We start from the raw sequence: 21,748 nt of genomic DNA, 5'->3' as shown, positions 1-21,748 counted from the left end.
TCTCATTTACAAAAATGAACAGTTTTGATAAAAAAAAAAAAACAAAGTTCACAATAATTAAACCATTATTTTGACATTTAGGAAATAATTGATAGCGATACCTGAAGTAAAAAAGGAAAGGTTTATTTTAAGTCAGAGCGTGAGAAGGCAATGGTTGTGTGTGTGTGTCTTATTTCAGAGTGTATGTAAATATCATATTTCAACTGTAAATAACAATTGCATGAAAGAATGATAGCGGCATGAAAGTCTAAAAGATATGGCAGGTATAGAAAATTTATGGATCGACAATAGGACAACTTAGAATGTCTTCTTAAAGCAGCACTAAGTAACATTTTCACCTTAATATATCCTCTTCTAAGTCCCTGTGATAGTAATCTAAGTGTTTATGAGATGATTGAGAGGTCTGTCATCTCCTCCTACTTACTCTGGCAGGAGAACCGCACTTGCAACTTTTTATGCCTCGTTGCACTACTCACAGGTGATCCATACACTTTTGGATTTTGAATTGGTGTGAAATGTATAATTAGTTTACAACAATACGATTCTAAACGTTATAACAGTTATAACAGCAGCGTGCCTATATATATATATATATATATATATATATATATATATATATATATATATATATATATATATATATATATATATATATATATATATATATATACAGTGTGTGATTTGTAAAAAAAAATACAGATGGGGGGGATCTTTTTAAAAGTTTTATTAATGAATAAAAGTTCTATTAATAATGGTTAGCTAGCCGGTGCTCTTTCAGGTGGCTAGCTAGATCCAGTAGGTTAGACAATTGTTTTTAAACTTGCGCCATCTACTGTCAGGACTTGGGAGTGGGTATTAGTTTACTTTAACCGCTTTGAGCAGAAAACGTAATAATACTCTTTAAAAACAAACAAAAAATTAAATATACAAATGTGAAGGACACAAGACATGTATTAATATAATTTTTTAAAAATCCATAATATTACTTATTCAGACCAAAGGGGGGAGGAATGTATCCTCCCAGGGATAAAACAAGAACGACCAGAGGGGGAGACATCACAAACAGTGCAAATCGCACCCAGTATATATATATATATATATATATATATATATATATATATATATATATATATATATATATATACATATATATATATATATATATATATATATATATATATATATATATATACATATATATATATATACATATATATATATATATATATATATATATATATATATATATATATATATATATATATATATATATATTACATAATGTAGCTGTGGGGTGCAGTGGATGCAAAGGGCAGAGAGTGTTTACGACAGTGTTATTTTTAAAAGGTGATGTAGGGGAAGCGCCACTCATAAATTACTTAGTGCTGCTTTAAAGTCTCACTGCTCAATGCTGTATACAGCAGGTAAAATATAATCTGGCAAATCAGACTGATAATGTGTAGCACTCTACGTTCTGCTCATTATAAATCTGGGACTGCTTCCATCATATCATTTCGGGGAAAGGAGGGACTTTCAGCAGAACGTTCTGAGCTGATTTCTGAGCGAAGAATGGTGGATTCTGACAACACAGAAGCAGCTGCTGCGCATATTTTGGTTCACCTGTGGGCTCTGCAGCTCTTGCTTTCATCACAGCTGGTACGTCCCGCCTGAACCAAAAACAGTGATTGGTCAAACTGTTTTTGGTTCAGGCCCAAAGGATTGAGACGGGAGCAGGACATGAGTGATTCTCATGTTTGTGAACGCACAAATACCATGAAAATTCAGCTTGCAGACAAGATTAGGTAAGATACTGGCTGCAGATAACACCATAGAACCCCGTTAAAAATATGTAGTACCACTTACTGCACTGGTCATCTTTATCTTTACATGCCTTCCCTTTTGCTTCACACACAATTTATTTTGATTTCTAAAATGACAAAAAAACATGACATTTGAAAAGGGTTTTGCAATAACAACTTGTTTCACGATCAACTCAGTGACAAGAGACAATTCACTAAAGAAATCCGTTTATTTTACAAAAACAAACATTGACATGGGAGGGGAAACAAAGTGAAACTGATCTACATTAATTATTCATAAAAATGCTGGAAAATATGCATTCTCAATTATCAAATTATTTAACTACTTCCTGTATCAATAGTAGTAGTTTTTGTAATTTGTTCAACATTTGTTTTGTTTTAATTGACTTCTTTGTGATGTAACCCATTATATATCTGAGTAGTACCGGTGTAATCACTGTATAAAGTTGAGTCTGATTTCCTCAGGGTCATACTTATAGTTTTTGGGGTTATATTCAGGTACTGCGTGATTTCTTCTGACCTCAAGTCAGCAGATTTAGTTTCGCAAGGAACAACACGGAGACCTGTATAGAGGCTGAAATGTGGAAACATTTTCAATCCGTCTTGCTTCCAAAAACATCCACAGGAATGTAGTTTCGGTCTCAGCCTAAAGCCAACTGATTCTTTGATGATTTAGAGGACCATAAATTCAGGACTGGAGCATTGTATTGATTCAATAGTCAAACATTAACCTGGAACACAAAACATATAATAAACATATAATACCGGAGGAAAAATAAACAACACATAAACATTTTGGGAATTAATAGGGTATGAAATTAGTTCATACCAAATGATCACATCCACTTATTGGGGGATGGTAGCAAAGCATTAGGACTACATGCTGATAACACAGCTTTATATTGCTGTTTATTTATGTATATACCTTGAGCTTTTTTAGACCATGTTAACAAAAGAACAAGGTTCAAATCTGATCCAGCGATTCTGTTTTTGTTGCATCTAGATAAGAGTGAGAAAATCCACTCACTGATGGTGAAAATGTCACACTCAAGCCACAGGAAGATAACATTGGATAAGCTTTGATCAGTTTGCCCTCATCAGCAGCTTTTTTTTATTATTATTTTTATTAATGACAAATACAATATCATCCACCCTAATCAAAGCAGTAACACTTCAAGTGAACATCACTTTTTGTCTTAATATAATGCAATAGTAAGGCGAAAAACCTTAAGTCCCGCCTTCATCGGAACATTATTGAATATAATACACAAGTAGATTTCTCCCAAAATGAGCACTATATAGAAACATCATGAGGGACAGGAGAATAACCAGTAGTGGCCCCCAGAAACTATGGGATCAAGTGTCTTTTTAAGCCAAATCAAAGGAGACCCCACCTCAAAGTCAATAGTAACCAAAAAATGCAAAAGACTTTCTCATGGCACCAATAAATGCACAATAGTTGGTCCCTCCAATCACACATTAGTCCATTAGAAGATCCTTTTTCCAACATCCACAGGAGCCGCAATCTTCAGACATTATCAAAATGTGTCAGTAACTTCAGCTTTGTCCTGCAAACAAAACACAAAGTTAAAAACTTTGGATTTTCTTTGGTTCATTTGAAACAAAACGTTGAGCCCTAAATCAATCACATCCCTGGCAGATTTAAATGAATGTATCTGTTTTTTTTTTTTATTAAAAAATTACATGAAGAAAATAATCATTACCTTTCCCAATAATCAGTGAAAGAAACTTTATTGGCATTAGAGGAATTGAACCCTCCTTTTAGTTGCTGACTGGCTTTTTGCATGTTTCCACTGGTATTTTATCGATTTATTTTTAGTGATGAGCCCCAAGTCTCTGAAGGTTGGAGGGCCTCCTTGTCATCACCCTAATCTTTAGCTCTCTCCACAGATTGAAGTCTGGACTTGAAGGCTGGAAAACATACGTATCACTTCAAGTCAGTAGAAACAGGATGTTGAAATTAAAAGCTTACTTTGAATCTAAATCTGCCAGAAGTATGAATAGTTACACATATCTGTACTGTATAAGTAGGAAGGACGTGTAAAATCACATGAATAGAAGTTAAATATATTTTAGATCAGAGATAAGATACACTTTGATCCAAATAAACTTTCTCCCACACTTTCAGACTTTTTATCCTGGTTGGCTTAAAGTTAACCACTGCATATTCTCTTTAGTCAGTTATCTCAACAGAAGCAGCAAATTACTGATGTGACGCTGTGCTGAGTTAGCATTTTTTTTGTATGTTTGTTTGTCTCTCTAAATTGAGTAGTGGCCTTACCCTGCAGCCTCTCAATCGCTTGACAAACGTCCCCATAAACAACATCTAACAGCTCATCCTTTGGCTTCAAACCATCCAGATAAACTGCAAAAACAGGACAAACATGCAGCACATGTTGTTCTTTTTACATTTTTTACCAACAATGTAGCGGTTTGAGCTCTAGACAAGGCTCTGACAAGGGAAAGTGCAACCTTGACAGTACAATCATAGTTAGACATGGCCCAGTTATTGTTCTCAAGTTAAACCAAAAGATTTTTTTTAATTTACTTTTACAAAAAAAAAAAATCTTTATGATTTATCGTCTCTTCAAAGACGTGCAAGAAAAATCTGCAGATTACAGTTGTGTAACTCTGGAAAGTCTATGAATCAAAATCCATAACTTTAATTACTAATAATCAGCATCTTGCACTATTTTAACATGCCCATGCCTAATTATCATTTATATCATACAAGTACAGCAATTTAAAGGACATACAACATTTTGATAGTTCTCTCACCAATTTCTGAGGTGCTGCTCTTCATCTCTTCGCGGTTTTTAAGGTACATTGGCCACACGTATCCGTCAAAGTAGCCTGGAGGATCTGGAGGCGAATACACCCTGGAGCTGTCGCAGCAAGACAAACGCAGAGAGGTAAGAGAAGTAAAACGTGAGAAAAATTACGCAGGCAATATACAAAATAGAGAGATGAATACCTTCTTCTCTTCTTACAGACATCATAAGAGATTTCCAAAAAATACCTCCTGTCAATCAGCTCGTTTAGGGGCCTGGTAGGGTCAAATGTAAACATTAAAAACAATGATTAAAAGATTATTAGGAGAATTTCCACGTTAATAATAAACAGTGAAACACAGGCAGAATGCACAGTGACAATAAACAGCAGATTATTTATTCCCCCCAAAAAAGTGTTTATATAGCCAGTGGTGACAATATTTCACAGCTGTCCATGAATAACAAAACAATCCATCCTTCATTTATGAATTGCTCCATCCATCCACCATTTTTTGATAGATTTTTTTTTTTTTAAGTCCTCCATAAAGTACCTGTAGTTGAAAATGAGGAAGCCTTCCACTATCAGAACATAAACTTCCTTATCATCAGCTGGTGAATCTTTGGGTATCAGGCCTCGCTGCCTCAGATAAGAACGAGGATCTCTTCTCCAGGACTGAACCTCTATCAGCATCTTGTCCATGTGAAGAGCATCAAGCGCTTAAACAAAACACAGCAGCACTAAGTAACATTTTCGCCTTAACAAGTAATAAGAAATCACAAAAATAATTCATTTATAATAATGTTACATTAATTTTATAATTTTCTATCAACATAAAAAATGGATTGACTTATAATAACAGCATCTTAATCAAAACCCATCTTAATTTGGTCAATTTTGGTCATTGATGTAGTGTTTAAACTTACTGTCATATTGCTTGAAGCCGTTACTGTCCACCGGTACGAAACAGTCATCCTAAGGAGAATGCATATCTGTAAATCCTTATCTGTGGTGCCAGAAATGGTTGAAACACCCATATGATCCTCCAAGGTTTACCTTGAAATACGAATCCTGAGGAATGATACAGCTGTTGTGTAATTTCTGGTGAAGAAGTTGAGAGAGGGTAGATTTCCCCCCATTGGTCACCCTGTTATTAAGAAATGCAAATTACAACGAAGCGTAAATAAGCAGAATAGATTACGCTGTTTTTTTTTTCTCTTCTGATTGTAGAGAGTAAACAAGTCTTATCATCCCTCATTGCCACATGGTTATCACAAAGTCTACTGAGCCGTCCTCCCGGTGCTTCAGCCGAATCTCTTTTTGTACTTTTTTTTTTTTCTCTCCCGCTGTCCTAGTTTATATTCAGTGGTTTCAAAGCCAAGCATCTAAAGCATTTTACAGCCAGAAACCGACACATTCCGCTATCCGAGGTCCCGTTGTTGGGTTAGGAGCAACAATGCATCAAAGTTAAAGCATTACCCACACGCGTCTAGATGTACTTACCCACCAACTCCAACAACTAAGGTCTTCATTTGCTCACTGCAATCTTACTGACCCGTGTCTCTAATTTAATCATATAACTAACTGCTCATATTTAACTACGAAGCAGCCACATTGTTTACCTACTCCAGCACAACCCTCCTGTGTCATACGTTAACGTCTGAGGACGTTTGTGATTAGCCGAAGAAGGTGTTACGTCACGCATGCGCTGGCCATTCAGAAAGAAAGAAAACATGTACCTTGGATTCGCGGTTGTGTGTTTTATGCATGGACTGTGAAAGATAAATCACAATATAACATTATTGACGTAATATGGATAAGCAACTATAACAACCGCAATAATAATAATAATAATAATAATAATAATAATAATAATAGTGAAAAATATTTTTTTTTATTTCAATAATTTTCTAGGTAAATGTTTAATTTATAATATATGATTAATATTAAAATATTAATTATATTAATAGGTAATTATTGTACCACATGTATTATTATTAACATTTATCTAGAAAATTATTGAAATAAAAATATTATTTTACACTCACTATAACAATAATAATAATAATAGCGATTATTATTATTGTTATTATTATTATTATTATTATTATTAATAATAATAATAATAATAATAATAATAATAATAATAATAATAATAACACTACCAATACTGAAAGGACAATTCATATTAATATCATATAATAATGATAAAAATATTTAAGAATAAAATAGTAAATAATAATACAATAACTTATATTGTTAGCTCTATCTAAAACATTAATGCTCCATATAAGATGAAACTGTAATATATAACATAACAGGAGGACTAAATTGTAAAGTCAGGATTTACAAGTAAATTGTGCTTCAAAAAATGATGTTATACCAAAAAATAACAATAGAGGCATAAAACAACAAATTATAATGTTTTAATAAAACACTTTAAAGTTACGAACTTAATAAATCTTATGTAAATGCTTAATGTGTATCAATTGATATTGAATAAATTAGCAAATATGTGAGCAACCGTGCGCATGCGCACATCAGGTTTTTCCGCTTAAGATAACTTCCTCATTAGCAGCGTTAGCTTCAAAGTCCTCCACAGTCCAGCGGTAGTCCTCAGTAAAGGCTGCTCACCGTCTGCTCTCTCATTTGTCTTCGAGCCTCACATATGTCTAAGCCTCCTCCTAAACCGGCCAAGCCAGGTAAGACTAATTCTACGCTGACTTTTGGCTTTACATTAACCCACCTCCCAAAAAAAAAAAACTTTTTCGGTGTTTGGTACGTGGACGGCGCACCTTGTCTGGCTGACGGTTTCAAGCTAATGGGCGGCGGGGGAGCTCGTAAAGCTTGCCTTAAAACCTGGAGGTAGAAAAGCTTGAAAAAAAAAAACGCAATTCGTTGCATTCTCCAGGTGTCGTGCTGTTATATGGCTGCATGGGAAGGGATAAGTAAGCTTTGGTTGACTGATTACTGATTGACCGGGGCTCTCTGCTCTGAGGCCGCTGTCACTTCCCTATTTCTGTCACTCATGCTGTAACTGCAGCGTGATGACTGACAATAGTTACAGGCGACTGTCACTGAGATCTGTCTGATAACCACCCACCTAATGCAAAGGACATTACACCATTTAATTAAGTGTTGTGTTTTTATTTGTTGTTTCTCCTCATTTTGTAACTGTGCCTATGCAGCAACTCTTAAAATCGAAATAAATGGGATTTACTGAGCTTCCACCTTTCCAGTAAGATTTAAAAAGGAGATGCACAACGCTTCCATGTTGTTTGGGTTTTATAATCCTACTTTATTGCGAATCCTCACTTCCAGGCCTATTTGGAATGTTATGCCAAAGTTGATTAAAACAAATCTTAATCAACGCAAAGACTTATTTTTCACTGGTGCTGCTTCATTTGTGTGCAAGAGCTTGTTGCACTGCGGCACAAAACAAATCAGTTTGTGCAACGTTGCGATCACAGACACTACTTGGATGTAATATTTGGTAGGATATTGTATTTGAAGTGTCATGCACGTAGGTATAAAATGCACGTAGGTATAAAACATGATGACAATGAGGAGGAAAAGTTGAGTTTATCACAATCAATATGAGCATCACAATACTTTATTGCATCTGTGCATCTATACTGATACTATGGTATCTTTCCGGTATTTACAAAGGATTCCTAAACAAAATGCATAGAGTGGCTTAATTGGTTCACACTGCTTTAGTTTTATCAGGGTGGATGTCGGCCTTCTATATTTCCAAGCCGCCAAAAGCAAGTGAAAAGTGCAATTGCCTATTTTCAGCCAGCTGTTCGGTAGTGTGCAGCCTCAGTACTCATTGGAGGGACCGTATATATATATCCCCCTCTGGCCTGTTATATCCCTGGGATCTGTCACAGGAAGGTGGATTGAGCCTCATCTGTTCCCAGATGAGCAGAAGACAAAGAGTGAGGGAGAGCAATAGCATATTAGAGACAGGCGGTGAACATTTCTCCCCTTTTGCCATTTTGTACAAAGATGGCAGCCATTTTTATGTATCCTTTGGGAAACGACAATTTTCAAATTAACTTTTTTTCTTTTCTTACTACTTTTATTGTAGTTGACCATGAGGAAATGCGGTTTTCATGTTTCCATTAAATAATCTCCACCTCCAGAATTCATTCAGTGGCATTTAGGGTTTAATGCGGGATCCCAACCAAAGGTGAGCGGAGATGGGCTCTAACAGCAGAATAAGTTCAGAAAATGAAAGTACAAATGAGGTGCATCTCAAAGATTTAAGAGATTTTTATCACCACGTATCGCTGTAAATCATGCAGAATGCGTTGCAACAAAAGAATAAACTCATAAGCCATGGTCTCGGTGCATGAACGTGATTTGTTTACAGGTACAAAATACGGGAATGAAGTGAAGCCATGAGAAACATTCTGGTTGGCAATAAAAAAATAAATAAAAATAAAATTCCAGCTTTACAACCTTTTGGTTGCGAGTACCCTTTAGCCAATTCAACCATCATAAAATAAACAAAAACTTTCAACAGACAATATATTGGTTTGTACTTAGAACACACAGTCTTTAGCATTTATGCTGCTTAATTTGAAATCTGAATTTGATCTCAAGACCCCCCCACACCCTATTTTGGGTACGACCATTTGTATTATATTAAAAATTGTGTTTTTAAACTTATTTAAATAATGATGCATAGATATTTTCCTCGGTCTGCCCTGAACATTTATCCCAGCCTGTGGATCAGACACTGGGAATGAACAGAGGTGCATCTCATCAGGGACATGACGTCTGCTTCATGACGTCATGTGAGCAGTAACACAATCCACGTCATTAATAAATGCGTGGCAGAAGACCCATCCAGCCTAATTTAGCAATTCTGCGTAATGTTGTCACGTCTGATTCATCTAACAGGTCAAATTTAGACGCTGTGAGAATGTTTAGGGATTGACTCACTACATTTGTTGCTAATGTTTACTTTTTTAGGACTGCTTTGGGTTTCTGCTTTTTTTTTATTATTATTATTATTATTATTATTATTATTTAGAATTGAAAAGACAATCTATATATAAAGATTAACTCAAATGCCAACGCTGTAGTGTCTTTGTTTTTCAATGATCACAGCCACGCGTGGCATGAATGTCGAATTCAGATTTAACTAGACCAGACGTGCGGCTGTTGCTTTAATCAGCCGCCGTTTGATTTGCTGTCAGAATTTTGCAAGAATGAGATTCATTATGCAAGCTGCCACAGATCTTTAGCGCTGCCATATGAGGCAAGCGCAAACTGTTGTTTAGCAATCAAGAAATTAGAGACGTTATGGACTTTACAAAAAATGCAATTCTTTTTTTTTTTCTTTTTTTACCTTTTTTTTAGCTCCGTTTTTGGTCCATTTTGCACATCCTTGTCTTAAATCTGCCATGTGCCCGAGGGTTTGAAATAAAGCCAGAACCTGGCCTCATGCGCTCAGGTATTTGTGTGTTTAAAGTAACATGACTGAGCCTGCAGATGTGAACAGTGGTGCTGTTGTGCAGCGGTACAGACCCCCCCTTCAGAGACAACTTCTACACACTCTAAAAAGCAACAGATGAACAACAAGCATCCAGAATAATAATAAAAAAAGACACAAAAACATGCTACTCATAGAATAATATGTCTCACAGTGGGGAAACACAGGTGCCGAGTGAAAGGCAAATGTTACATATATTCATGCTAGCCAGTAAATCACCATCAGCCCTTTGATTCCTCTTTCTTACATTACACAAAGTGTGATATCTGAAATGAAAGGAGGCAATAAATGTTTGTGCAGTTTTAATCCGGCCGTTGACCTAATCGGGGTGCGGCCCGTTCGAACAGGAAGTGGGCAGAGTGAAGTAGTTCAGGGTGATGCCTGGCCAAAAAGGAAGATGCAAATCTGTCCTTCTGTTTTATTGCACACTACAGAGCTTCAGTCGTTCTGGTCAAACCGAAACTGTGCTTCTTTTTTTTTTTTTTTTTTTTTTTTTTTTTTTTGTGTGTGTGTGTGTGACCTGGTGGTTGGTCTGTTTACTAAATTTCAGATTTATGTTGTCTATATACACGCCCAGGACAGTCATTTTTTGTTTGGTCCAAGAAGTTAACCGCTTTAAAATACTTCTGTGAGCTTTTTTTGTGGGTTTGCCGAGGTAACTTTAGCAAAGCGGCGACCACAACCACCCGGGTTGCATTCTTGCAGCAAAGCCGACTCCGGGCCACTGCTGGCCCAGAGGGGGGAAGGCGTTGCACAATGACCGCTCTGTGGGTCTTTGTTTTATGTGCTGCATGTAGTAATGTGCGTTATTGGCTGCAGGGGAGTCACACCTAGCTTATTTGTTATTGCCTGTGAACATTTTACCATGTTAAAACCAGCTCACCTGCAGGAGTGAACCTACTGCGATTCTTCTACTGTCTTTTGCAACATGTTTCGTTTACTGCAACCCAACCCATCTGTCGTAGTTCAAAGATTTTTGTTTAATAACCTGCTTCTTTGCTCTTTGTCAGGCCAAGTCAAGGTGTTCAGAGCGATGTTCACCTTCGATCCCAGAACAGTAAGTTTTTATAATAATAATAATATTTTCTCAGTATCTGTTATTAAATTGCATTTGTTTTTTGTAAACTTTTTTTTTTTAAGCGACCAATACTGGTTTCTAGCATCTAAGACGATTTTTGTTCCACAAAGATGCAGTAAATCATAGGCTGGACAATGTTCAGGCATAGATTATTTGAATAATAATGATCTTAGATGCTAAACTCAAACATTTGTAGAAATTGAAAGGGGTTGAGTGTAATATAATTTGTGTTTTTGTCCATCGGATGCAGAAATAGATTGTACATTTTTATATTGCATCTACAATTAGTATAAATTTATAGATCTTATTAGTGACCTTAGGCTCATAGGAAAAAAGAGGCTTTCCAGTCTCGTTAAGTAGATTATTTACTGATGCTTCTGTTACTCAAACCGGAGTTTGAAATTTAATCGCAAAATATGTTTTTGATTAAGTGATGCTTTTTCATATTAACAGTATTTCAAATGTGGGCAAATACTGCAAAACAACTCTCAACCACCAGCCCCTTAATCAAAACATGAAAGTATCTGTGTATGTAATTATGTATTTAATTTAGTATTAATTAATTCAGTATTTATTAATTTATTTCATCATCCAACATAACCATTACATTTTTGCATGCTTGCCATACATGCGCAGATTTTCCAATTTCCACAGCTCCCAAAATATTTTACTACCTCAGGTCAACCAGATGTAGTTCATAATCTGACCACTAGTTGGGGGCAGAAGACCTAAAATGGTATCAACCAGTATATATGTTGATGCAAATTCCCAACACTCCTTGAAAAGAGGTTGAATCCTATTTCTGTTCTCTCATCTTTAATGACTGTAATTAACATAATAAAAAAAAATCTAGCCTTTGGGCTGCAAATGTTAAATTACTCATATTGAAATCATAGGTGATGTCAAACTGTGTAAGAGAATGCAGGTCTGGTAATATAGAACAAAGACAAAATTACTCAGTTTGCCTTTTACTGTGTTTATCCTTTTGTATTAGTGAGTGGCTTATTTAGTGCAGCAAGAGAGCATTGCTAGCTGTAAACCTTGACAATCCTAAGTGGTTTTTTTTTTTTTTTTTTGGCCAAGTAAAGTTTCTTTGAAGCCACAAAAACTACTCGACCCTTGAAAAATGGGGAACCTATCAAGTTTATCTAATAATAAATTCTCTTGTTGGCTTGTGAATTAAACTGTAAATTGTAATATTTCTGTTATTAAGTTTTAGAACAAAGAAGAGCACAAAATGTTTACAAAAAATGGGAAAAGTACCCTGTCTTGGGTAGATAAAGACCTGCTATTATAGATGACTTTATAGGAAGTAGCCAACTTTAAAAAACAAAAAATCTGCAACTACTTGCAGTCTGCTCTGCAGAAGTAGTTTCTATGCAAATGTTAGGGTACCTTTTAGTAGTTATGCTTTCTATTTGTCTTTTCAATAAAGGGATTATTCCCCAATTCAATATTTATTATTTTTGTTCAGTCATTAAAAGCCACCAGGGAGCAGCTAAAGAGCTACATGCAGTTCTGGAGCCACAGGCTGCAGATTGCAGACCTTCTCCTTAGCTCTTAGCTCTTAGTTCAATTTTGTTTGGCTGTAATCTGAATAAACTTTAGCATTAATCCCTTAGAGGAGGACTTGCATGGGTTAACTTTGATTCAGATGGAGGCAAAGGAGCCAAAGTTGATCTGCACGTTAGGCATGGGTGTAATTCTCCCAAAGTAACTCTATCTTTATTTTTTTGTTCAGCCAGATGAGTTGTACTTTGAAGAAGGAGACATTTTGTACATCTCAGACACGGTTAGTAAAAGCTCAGATTTTTCTGCTGCATTTTCTCAGTTGCCATTTTCCCCACAAACCTGTTATTCTTCCTCTTTCTTGTGAATCTTGCAGTCCTTGCATTTTTTTTTGTTGTCTCCACCTTTTTTATGTTCCATCTTTATTTCACTTCTCCTTTTCATTTTTTTTTTTAATTGCAGTGATTTACTCAGAGTTCTTAAATAGATGAATGGAAGTGGAGCTCTTTTTATTTTTTTTTTATGCCGTTATTGGAAAATTAAAGAATCAGTTTTTGCATCGCTGTTAATTTCAGAGCGACACTAATTGGTGGAAGGGGACATGTAGAGGGAGGACGGGACTGATTCCAAGTAACTATGGTAAGTAAAGGCAAGATCGTCCAAAAATCCTTACCCTAAACTCACATTTGGTCAAACCACAGCAGTTTTACATGGTAGACTGATGCTCCTGTTTTTCAGTGGCCGAGCAGGCAGAATCCATTGATAATCCAATGCATGAAGCAGCCAAAAGAGGTATTTTTTTTAAATCAGCACATTCCATCTTTGAATGTTTTCAGGCTGCCATGACCTTTTTTAAACGACTTGTTAACGTTGTGTATTTGCCTCTACTTTCAGGCAACATAAGCTGGCTGAGGGAATGTCTGGAGAACAAGGTTGGGATAAACGGGCTGGATAAGGCAGGAAACACTCCCCTCTACTGGGGATGCCACGGAGGACATAGAGGTAAACCTGAAGACCGTCCGGGAATATGATTTCACGTATCTCTGAATGTGACACCGAGAATTAATAGTTATATTTGGGAAGTGGAGCAACGAAAAGGAAGTTAGCCCTTCTTTGTTTTCTGCATGAATACAATGTGTAACATTTCATTAAACGTGTTCTCTCTTTCCTGTCAGATGTGGTGGAGTTGTTGCTAGGCCAGCCCAATGTGGAGCTCAACCAGCAGGTGAGATGAGTGTTAAAACCCAGCTTTTGGTGAAGCAGTGTTTGTGTTGCAAGAAGAGAGGCATACTGATGTTTGAAAATTAGAAACCTTCTCAGGCTGTAAAGCTAACCGACTGTAATCTTCCTCTAGAAAACCAGAATAAATATGAGGGAATATTAGATCTTCCTCCTTTCATCGAATACTAACATTTCCCTACGTCATCTGTTTGTAAACTCTTCAACTAACTACAAGTACTTGAGTTAAATGGGGATGTAATTCCTTCATTTTATGTTTAATCACACATTTATTTGTCTCATGTTGTGTAGTTCTTGGACTCTGCAATTCATACCTCAAACCTAAAGAACTTGACCTGGAAATCCCAGATCAGTTCATCCCTACCTAACCAATGACAAAATGAATAGAATGGTATAAAACAAACTAACATACTTAATATCTAGTCCTACATACTACTGGAATCAATGTGAAATATCACTGTTTCAGATTATACTTACTTAAAGCCAGAATAAATTAAATGAAAAATGTAAACACCAAAGTTTTCCCTGCAGGGAAAGATGAGTCACTTAGTGAACAGTTTATTACAAGTCTTGCTATAGCCAGAGGCGCTATAATTAAAAACATCAAATGGAGGCTTGTTCCTGCATTAAGTCTATTCTACCCAGGAATTGTTTTGCTGCAAGGCAACGATTCTACAAACAGTGCCAAAAGGCAACCTGAACAAATTAACCTAAACCTTGATTTAAAACATTGAAGGGCGGTCGCATGTAACCTTAGTGAAATAGGGCTGGACGATACAGGGGGAATAAAAGTATATTGATAAAATATAAATCATATTGATCGATAATTATCGACAAATTCAAAACATATTTAGATACAGAACACGCAAACACTGAATTTAAACTCAACCCTTAATTCCTCCAACTTTTTACAAAAACTACAAGTTTTTAAAAAAGAACGCATTCTCTCTGAACTCCTTGAAGGGGGCGGAGCTTGGTTCCTGGGTCTACGTTTGTGATTGGTTGGGAGGATGTAGTGACTGTAATATTAACCTACATGGCTAAAATGCAAAAGGAAGGAAAACTTTTATACTATTGAACTTTTTATTCACCCTTTTTTTTTTTCTATCATCGATATACGTCTATCGATCGATATATATATATTGTTGTTGAATTATCGTGCCATTCTAATGTGAAACCAGTAGACTTAAGTGTCAAAAGTTAATTTGTGCTCAAAATGTAACTTACAAAAAATTCTCACCTTGATAGAAAGAAAAGATTTTCACCTTTTTTTTTTATTTTTATAATCCCTCCCTAAAATGGACTCTCACATTTTTAAGCATGACTTAAACGACTAAAACTAGAATAAACCTGAAATGACTACTAATTACGGAATTTTTGGCTAAAACTAAAATAAATTAATAACAATTTAAAACAACAATTTACTGCAGACTTCAATTGAATTAAAAATGTGAATTTTAAACATGGCTGTAGTTTAGGTCGTGGGGTGGAACAGGGGACATAGTTAATGTTTGCTTAAGTGTTTTTGAAATGATCCTGTTTTACATTTTAGAATAAACTTGGGGACACACCGCTGCACGCTGCCGCCTGGAAAGGTTATTCTGACATCGTGGAAATGCTACTTAACAAAGGTGAGTTTCTCTTCTTTTTTTTTTTTTTTTTAATAGGTACGAGCTATAAGGTCATTAGCTTTATTTGGATACAAATTGAAACTAAACTTTCATGTTTGAAAAGTTGTTACAAAGATTTGTCAAATTCTGATGTGAACAGATAAATGCCCAGAAGTTCATGAAGTTTCAGGGGTACTTTTTTTTTTTTTAAAAAAAAAAAATTTATTGTCTTTTTGTCAACATCTGTAGCTCTTCTCAATGTCAACGTGTTTGTTTCAGATGCGAGGACAGACCTCAGAAACAACGAGAATAAACTGGCTCTGGAGATGGCCACCAACGCCCAGTGTGCTTCACTTCTCAAAAGGAAGCAGGGAAGCAGTAAGTTCTGCCTCACAGCCCGCTCACATACAGGATGACAGACTGGGAACAAGGCTACTATATAACAGGAGACACATGTGCAACTACGCCTGCATCAGTGGGAAGTGTCAACTGAGATGTGGCTCAAACTGTTGTCGTCGTTTAGAAGACAAATACACCGTTTACACTACCGTTTTTTTTTTTAACGGTGCCGAGACCAGTCCGAGCTCGGTAACTGAGTAAACTTTCGAGTGTAAATGGATCGTGAACTGAACCGTGCCAGGCACAACCGATTCGCGCTAGACCAGTAAGATGGGTGGGCTCGGCCCGGTTTTTCCTTGGCTCGGTTCTCCGATAACAAAGAGTGCATGAGCAAACCGTGTCATCTCCTTCCTGTCAGCTGACTAATTTTGCGGTTTCAGACATTCATAAAAATACTAGCTTCCCTACCGTGCCACACGGTTTCCAGTGATGATTCTGCTTAGCAGTGTGATGAAGCTCAGCATCTGTCGTTGTTTCCTGCGTCTGTAAATCCTGATTAGACGATTGTTTGTCTTATCCACGTCCCAAAAGCCGACTCCGTCAAGTAAATTCATCAAAGGTTGCCTTCTTCGCCTGACTCTCTGCATTATAACCGAGCATAACTTCCTAAATGTTATGGGCGCCGCCATTTTGATTTGCTTAATTCCCTCCTTTAAGCCCAGAGAGCAGTAGTACCGTAGATCGTCACTAGGAGGTGAGGAACCGTGCTAGCGTGATGTATAAACGGTCGTCAGAACCAAGCTCGGCACGGTTAACTGATCCAAGCTCGGTCCAGGCTCGGCACGGATCGGTTTAACAAGGGTAGTGTAAATGGGGCTATAAATCACTATTTGAATCACTGCTCTCATTTATTGACATAGCCAGCACGTACTGTTATGAAATAACACCCTGTTAATGTGACTTGCTGCGTTACCACACCCTGTTCAGATGTTTGATGTTGGTAAATTACAATCTGAATATACTATTGTAAATACGGCTTTAATTATGTTTAGGGTTAGGGTGGCAAAAATAGTAAAAAAATAAAAATTAAAGGCTCAGAAATATGTTAAAACCCAAAGATGAATATGGCATAAGAGTACTAAACTAAGCATTTAATATCGATTAACAGAAAAACTGTGGTTTAGGAATTGTGTGTGTGTTTTAGCTCTTAGAGCAGCCAGGTGTTGAGTTACTACAGATATATCGAGCTCTTTCAGGACGAAATAAAGGGCATAATTAAAACATCGCTCCATTGCAGCTGTCATCTTGACTGTTATGGTTACTGAAAAGTGCTGCTGCATGATGGGTAAAAAGTGATGCACTATGAACTCCCATCTCCCGCGCTGTGATTGGTACGCTAAGTTTTAGACAGAGTCTGAGCCTGTCCAGACCAGCTTGCTGTGTATTGAACACAAATGGTGTAAGTCGGTCTGGCTGGTCAGGCTAGCAGAAAGGAACCTCATGGACTATATAGCATGTGGCCTTGCTTTTCAGTAGGCCAACATTTTGGTTAAAAATCCTTTTTTGTTATTGGTGATTTATTGGCGTTTTACTTAGCTGCAGACCCTGAAGTAGAAAAATTAACAAAAAGACACTTTCTACTTTGTCACTGGTTTCAATAAATAATGTGTAGGATTCACCTTTCGAACTGAGTTACAAAAATAAGTTTTCTGTTATATTTAATAGAAGGTACCTATAAAAGCTTTAAAACTGAACTGTTCGTTTCTCTTGTTGCAGACGTCACCCGCACACACAGCAACGCTGAGGAGTATTTGGACGACGAGGACTCGGACTGAGCCATCTTCCGGCTCAGTTAGATTGTCTTCCACTGGTTTTCTGGAGAAGAGGGTTATATTATTTTTTTTTTTTTTTTGGTTTTTGTTTGTTTTCTGCAAGTCTAAAACGAGTTATTTGTAACTCGGTTTTAGTTGAAATATCTTGTTCAAACACTTCAGTTCTCCGCATATTGGCAGTGTGAGTTTCAAAGCACTGCATTAATCCCATTAACGGTTTGTCTGCTTTACGGAGTGGATTTCCTCATGTAGGGAATGAACACAGTGGGCTGAGAGCAGAATGTGTGTTGTGGAAGTGGTGTGACCAAAGCTCTTCAGAGATGCATTTAAAAACCTACAAATTGTGTATTTATAATAGAAATTAAAGTGCCAGTGCAGGTTCTGAGAATTATGTCCTCCTATTGTTTTTTTTTTTTTGTTTTTTTCCAATCTTTTCTTTCATTCCTGAACTTCATACTAGACCAAAATAAACTACGCTGTTGCAGCTCTTGCTCCATTGCAGCTTAAAGCGTTGGCGAGCCCAAGAAATGTGCAGTTCTTTTAGGCATATTGTTTAAATGGACAATTTCAACACCCACATTTAAAGTTTCACTAATGTGTATTCATGGGCTTAATTGGGCAAGTCTAAAACATTCTTCTATGGCAAATATGTAAAACGAGCCTGTTACTTGTGTTTTTGTAACATTTCCATCTGTGGTAGAGGTCTGCTGTCAGGTCACTGTAACTGCAGGACATATCTGAAACCGACCTTTATAATCATCTCTTGATGTTTTATTTTCATCCTGGGAGCAAATTTTAATGTATTGCTACTTTTCTATCTGAATTTAATAAAGTGCCTTAAATTGTATGCAGCTGAATATTTGTCTTTGGTTGAGAGTAACTGTAAGCATGCTTTTTTGATTTCTGAGTTTCTTTCTTCACATTTCTGCTATCTTAACACTGCAATAAAGATTCTACTATTCAGTCTTCTAAAATTATTTAAGGAAGGATCAGAGGCATATCTAACAAATGCAATAATATGTGCAATTACTAGAGGAGCCCCTTTTCTAGCAGTAAAACTCCAATTTACATGTGGCTGGTGAAACGATTTATTGGTGGAAAGAGGAAAAATCCCAAAAGTACATCCATAGTTTCAAGACGTTTATTAAAAAGTCAGCATGTTTGCATTCCCAGAAGGCAGAAAGGGTAAATGTATGTAAAGAGAAAATACAGCAAGTGTAGGAAAGATTCATGCTACATAACTGCCACAAAAAAAGCACGTTAGCGCAAATAAATGTTTAAGTAGAAATCAATGACAAATTCCTCTTTACAGAACAAAGCTCATCTTTTTAAACTCAAATATTTAACGGCATAAGAAAATTTAAGTAATTGGCAATGTCATTTGCTGTTTTCTTATTAATTAGCTTGTATGAAGTATGGTCACATTTGTTTATAACTTCATGGGAAGGGTGCTGCTACATCTCATATTAATCAAAACTTCAAAAAGAAGCTAATTGTGAGAGGATAAGCTAGCTAATTAACCCCATAAAAAATCCCTCAAATAAAAATGAGCAGCGTGTATTGACATGAACCAAGACATAAAACTTAAGCTTTAAATTTGCAAAGTACTTTGGAAACCTTCTAGTAATGAAACAAAAAGCCTTGCTGTCAATGACTGCTAGCTAGCATGAAAGCTAATGTAGTTAATTTACAAACTTCAGCTTCAGGCCTCAATCTATGGGACAATATTTTTCAATGCTTAATACATCTCTTGAATGTCTGCAGCTGTATTAGTCTGTTTTTATTACTAAAACATAATGATGGTGAAAACTGTTTTCTTGGTTCATTAAATCCTGAATTTGTTTTTTGCTAAATCTGGCTATTACAAGCTAGGTGGCAAATATAAGATTAATGTAGTTAAAGGTGATAAAATGAGGTCTAGTTTCTTGTAAATTTGCATTTCTTTCACCCTAAACTTTCAATAGAAATGACATGTTTGGCAAAATATTGGAGGCATGTTGGGGATGCTACAGTTGCCATCTCTTTAGTATATGCTAAACTAAGCTAACAGACTGCAAGACGGGACTTAGTTTAATCACTAAACAATACATATTTCTGCATGAAAACAATCTCATCTGAGACACCCCAATTAATTTCAAAATCATTATTTTAACAATCTGTGCATGCTAGTTTATCATAAAAGGGTTGTCAAAATGATGTAGATGGGGCGATCTCACCATCTTAGGTTAAAATTTGCAGAATGGACTGAATTACTTTTAGTTTTATTATACCCCTGTCACGAGTTGCATGAAAAGTATAGAAATAACCTTCAGAATATAGGCCAACTTTAGCAAATTTATTGGGACAAACCATTAGCTTCCTCCACTTTAATACCACTGCAAATCTGATAAACCATACACATTTTTTAAATACAATCATTAAGTTTTTCCTGTCTTCCCATTTCTTGTAATAAAAGCGAAAAAGGAAAGTACTGCCCTTTCAACAAGGCACTGTAGACATTTTCATAAAAATCTGCTATGGTGTAAGGCCTTTTTAATAAAGCTTTTGACTTTGAGCTTTTAAGGGAGACTGTAAAATAGTTAAAATAATCTTCAAACTATCTTACTATTTTAAGCAAAATTCTCAAGTGGAAATGCCATCTTACAAAGGAAGACTTTATTTGTGCCAATATTGATAAACCTGGAAAGACCATCAGGTTTATATATCAGGCCTGTTCCACTGTATCTCCAAGCTGTTCACATTTGCTCTGAAGAAAAGCTGTCTGTAGTTGGTGACTTTTTAAGTTTGGTAATATACAGAGAGGAAAAAAAAACATGAAAATACATTAACAATTAAATAGAGGAAATACAACACTTCAGTTGGGTCAGAACATGTAACGAGAAAAATATTCAAACATAAAAAGGTTGAATCAATGAGGGATTTTTACAAGTTATTACACATAACATTACTGAATGAAATAAGATAAATCTAGACTTTTCAACTTCAAAATGGTTTTCTTTTCCACATAAATATCAGATATGACTGCAGTAGGAAAATCAAAGTGTCATAAGGATTTAATTCAGCCCAGTCAATAACAGTTTATTACAACTTATTGTTGAAAATAACCAACAGAAAAGAGAGGTTACATATAGTCAGATGAATAAAATGAAGCACAGGATGTGCGACAGTAATACTGACAGATCTCATTGTGAACATCCATGTGATCTGGACACAACATAAAACGATTGCACATGATCTAAAATGTCAAGTTCTGAATCCAAAAATCCAGAGTTCCCTACTGATTTTTCAATAATTATGTCAGCTACTGCGTTACACAAACAGAGGTTTCCGTGTTTGCTTTCTTCAAGTGACAACTGCGCTTCCTCAGGGGAGGGGAAAAAAAAAAAGTCAAAACATGAACCGTGCAGATAGGCGTTTCCAGCAGATGCAAATTTATTTTAAAGCAGCTCAAATGGTGCAGTTTCACAGATCAAAAACAAACAAAAAAAAAAAAAAATGGATTGAGGACCTTTCAGATTCAAGTATAAAATCTAGTATTGGATCTTAAACTGTATTCACCTTTGTTATTTAAAATGATGACGAGACCATGATCGATTCTATGGATATATGTCCCACCTTTGATGTGACAATTATCCCGTACACCTCTGCTGGAGCGAAACATAGACAGAAGAATCAGGTTTAATCACCAAAGTTAGTTCATACAAGCAACTCGACTCCAAATAGTTACAATAGCCTGGTTGCACAAGCGTGTACTTCATTAAAGCATCTTTTGATTCAGGTTCAGCTTTAATTCTTCTACAGCTCACACTCCCCATTAATTTTAGTTAATTGACCTGGAATAAGGCTCAGCTGTCCTACTACGATTTTCCTGATGTACAATCGTTAGCATTCTTTCACCAAAGCCACAGATTGTAGAGACGTTAGAGACACCAGGATCGAAATCAGATCCTTTTACCAAAGGTATCAATTGGAGAAAAAGGGCAAAGAAATTCAAAAAAACAATTTATATAATAATAATAATATCA

The 21,748-nt window shown here is 36.0% G+C and overlaps 2 protein-coding genes across 3 annotated transcripts; one reads left to right on the top strand and one right to left on the bottom strand.

The window, feature by feature from the left end:
* Positions 1–2,903: 2,903 nt before the first annotated feature.
* On the bottom strand, positions 2,904–6,278 carry nmrk1 (nicotinamide riboside kinase 1). Of its 2 annotated transcripts, XR_001166515.3 has the most exons (9): positions 6,114–6,278; positions 5,667–5,757; positions 5,537–5,585; positions 5,164–5,329; positions 4,816–4,887; positions 4,620–4,726; positions 4,123–4,206; positions 3,545–3,752; positions 2,904–3,388 (listed from the first exon to the last, which is right to left on the bottom strand). XR_001166515.3 is itself a non-coding variant. In XM_012870094.3 (8 exons), exons 1-8 carry the CDS (start codon positions 6,140–6,142, stop codon positions 3,378–3,380), a joined length of 609 nt encoding a protein of 202 aa, XP_012725548.2. In that variant the 5' UTR covers positions 6,143–6,277; the 3' UTR covers positions 2,904–3,377. The 2 variants fall into 2 exon arrangements, 1 of the variants encoding a protein (XP_012725548.2); XM_012870094.3 differs by lacking the exon at positions 3,545–3,752 and having other exon boundaries at positions 6,114–6,277.
* An 887-nt stretch (positions 6,279–7,165) lies between these two features.
* Positions 7,166–17,844, top strand: ostf1 (osteoclast stimulating factor 1). The gene is made up of 10 exons (XM_021320220.2): positions 7,166–7,312; positions 11,127–11,173; positions 12,936–12,986; positions 13,279–13,342; positions 13,442–13,495; positions 13,598–13,705; positions 13,879–13,928; positions 15,495–15,573; positions 15,832–15,930; positions 17,668–17,844. The coding sequence occupies exons 1-10, from the start codon at positions 7,279–7,281 to the stop codon at positions 17,724–17,726; spliced, it is 645 nt and encodes a 214-aa protein (XP_021175895.2). The 5' UTR covers positions 7,166–7,278; the 3' UTR covers positions 17,727–17,844.
* The last annotated feature ends 3,904 nt before the right edge of the window (positions 17,845–21,748 follow it).

Source organism: Fundulus heteroclitus, chromosome 12 (genome assembly GCF_011125445.2).
Source record: "Fundulus heteroclitus isolate FHET01 chromosome 12, MU-UCD_Fhet_4.1, whole genome shotgun sequence".
NCBI classification, from domain to species: domain Eukaryota; kingdom Metazoa; phylum Chordata; class Actinopteri; order Cyprinodontiformes; family Fundulidae; genus Fundulus; species Fundulus heteroclitus.
The sequence above is the reverse complement of the archived record's forward strand: the minus strand, read 5'-3'. Positions and strand labels throughout refer to the sequence as shown.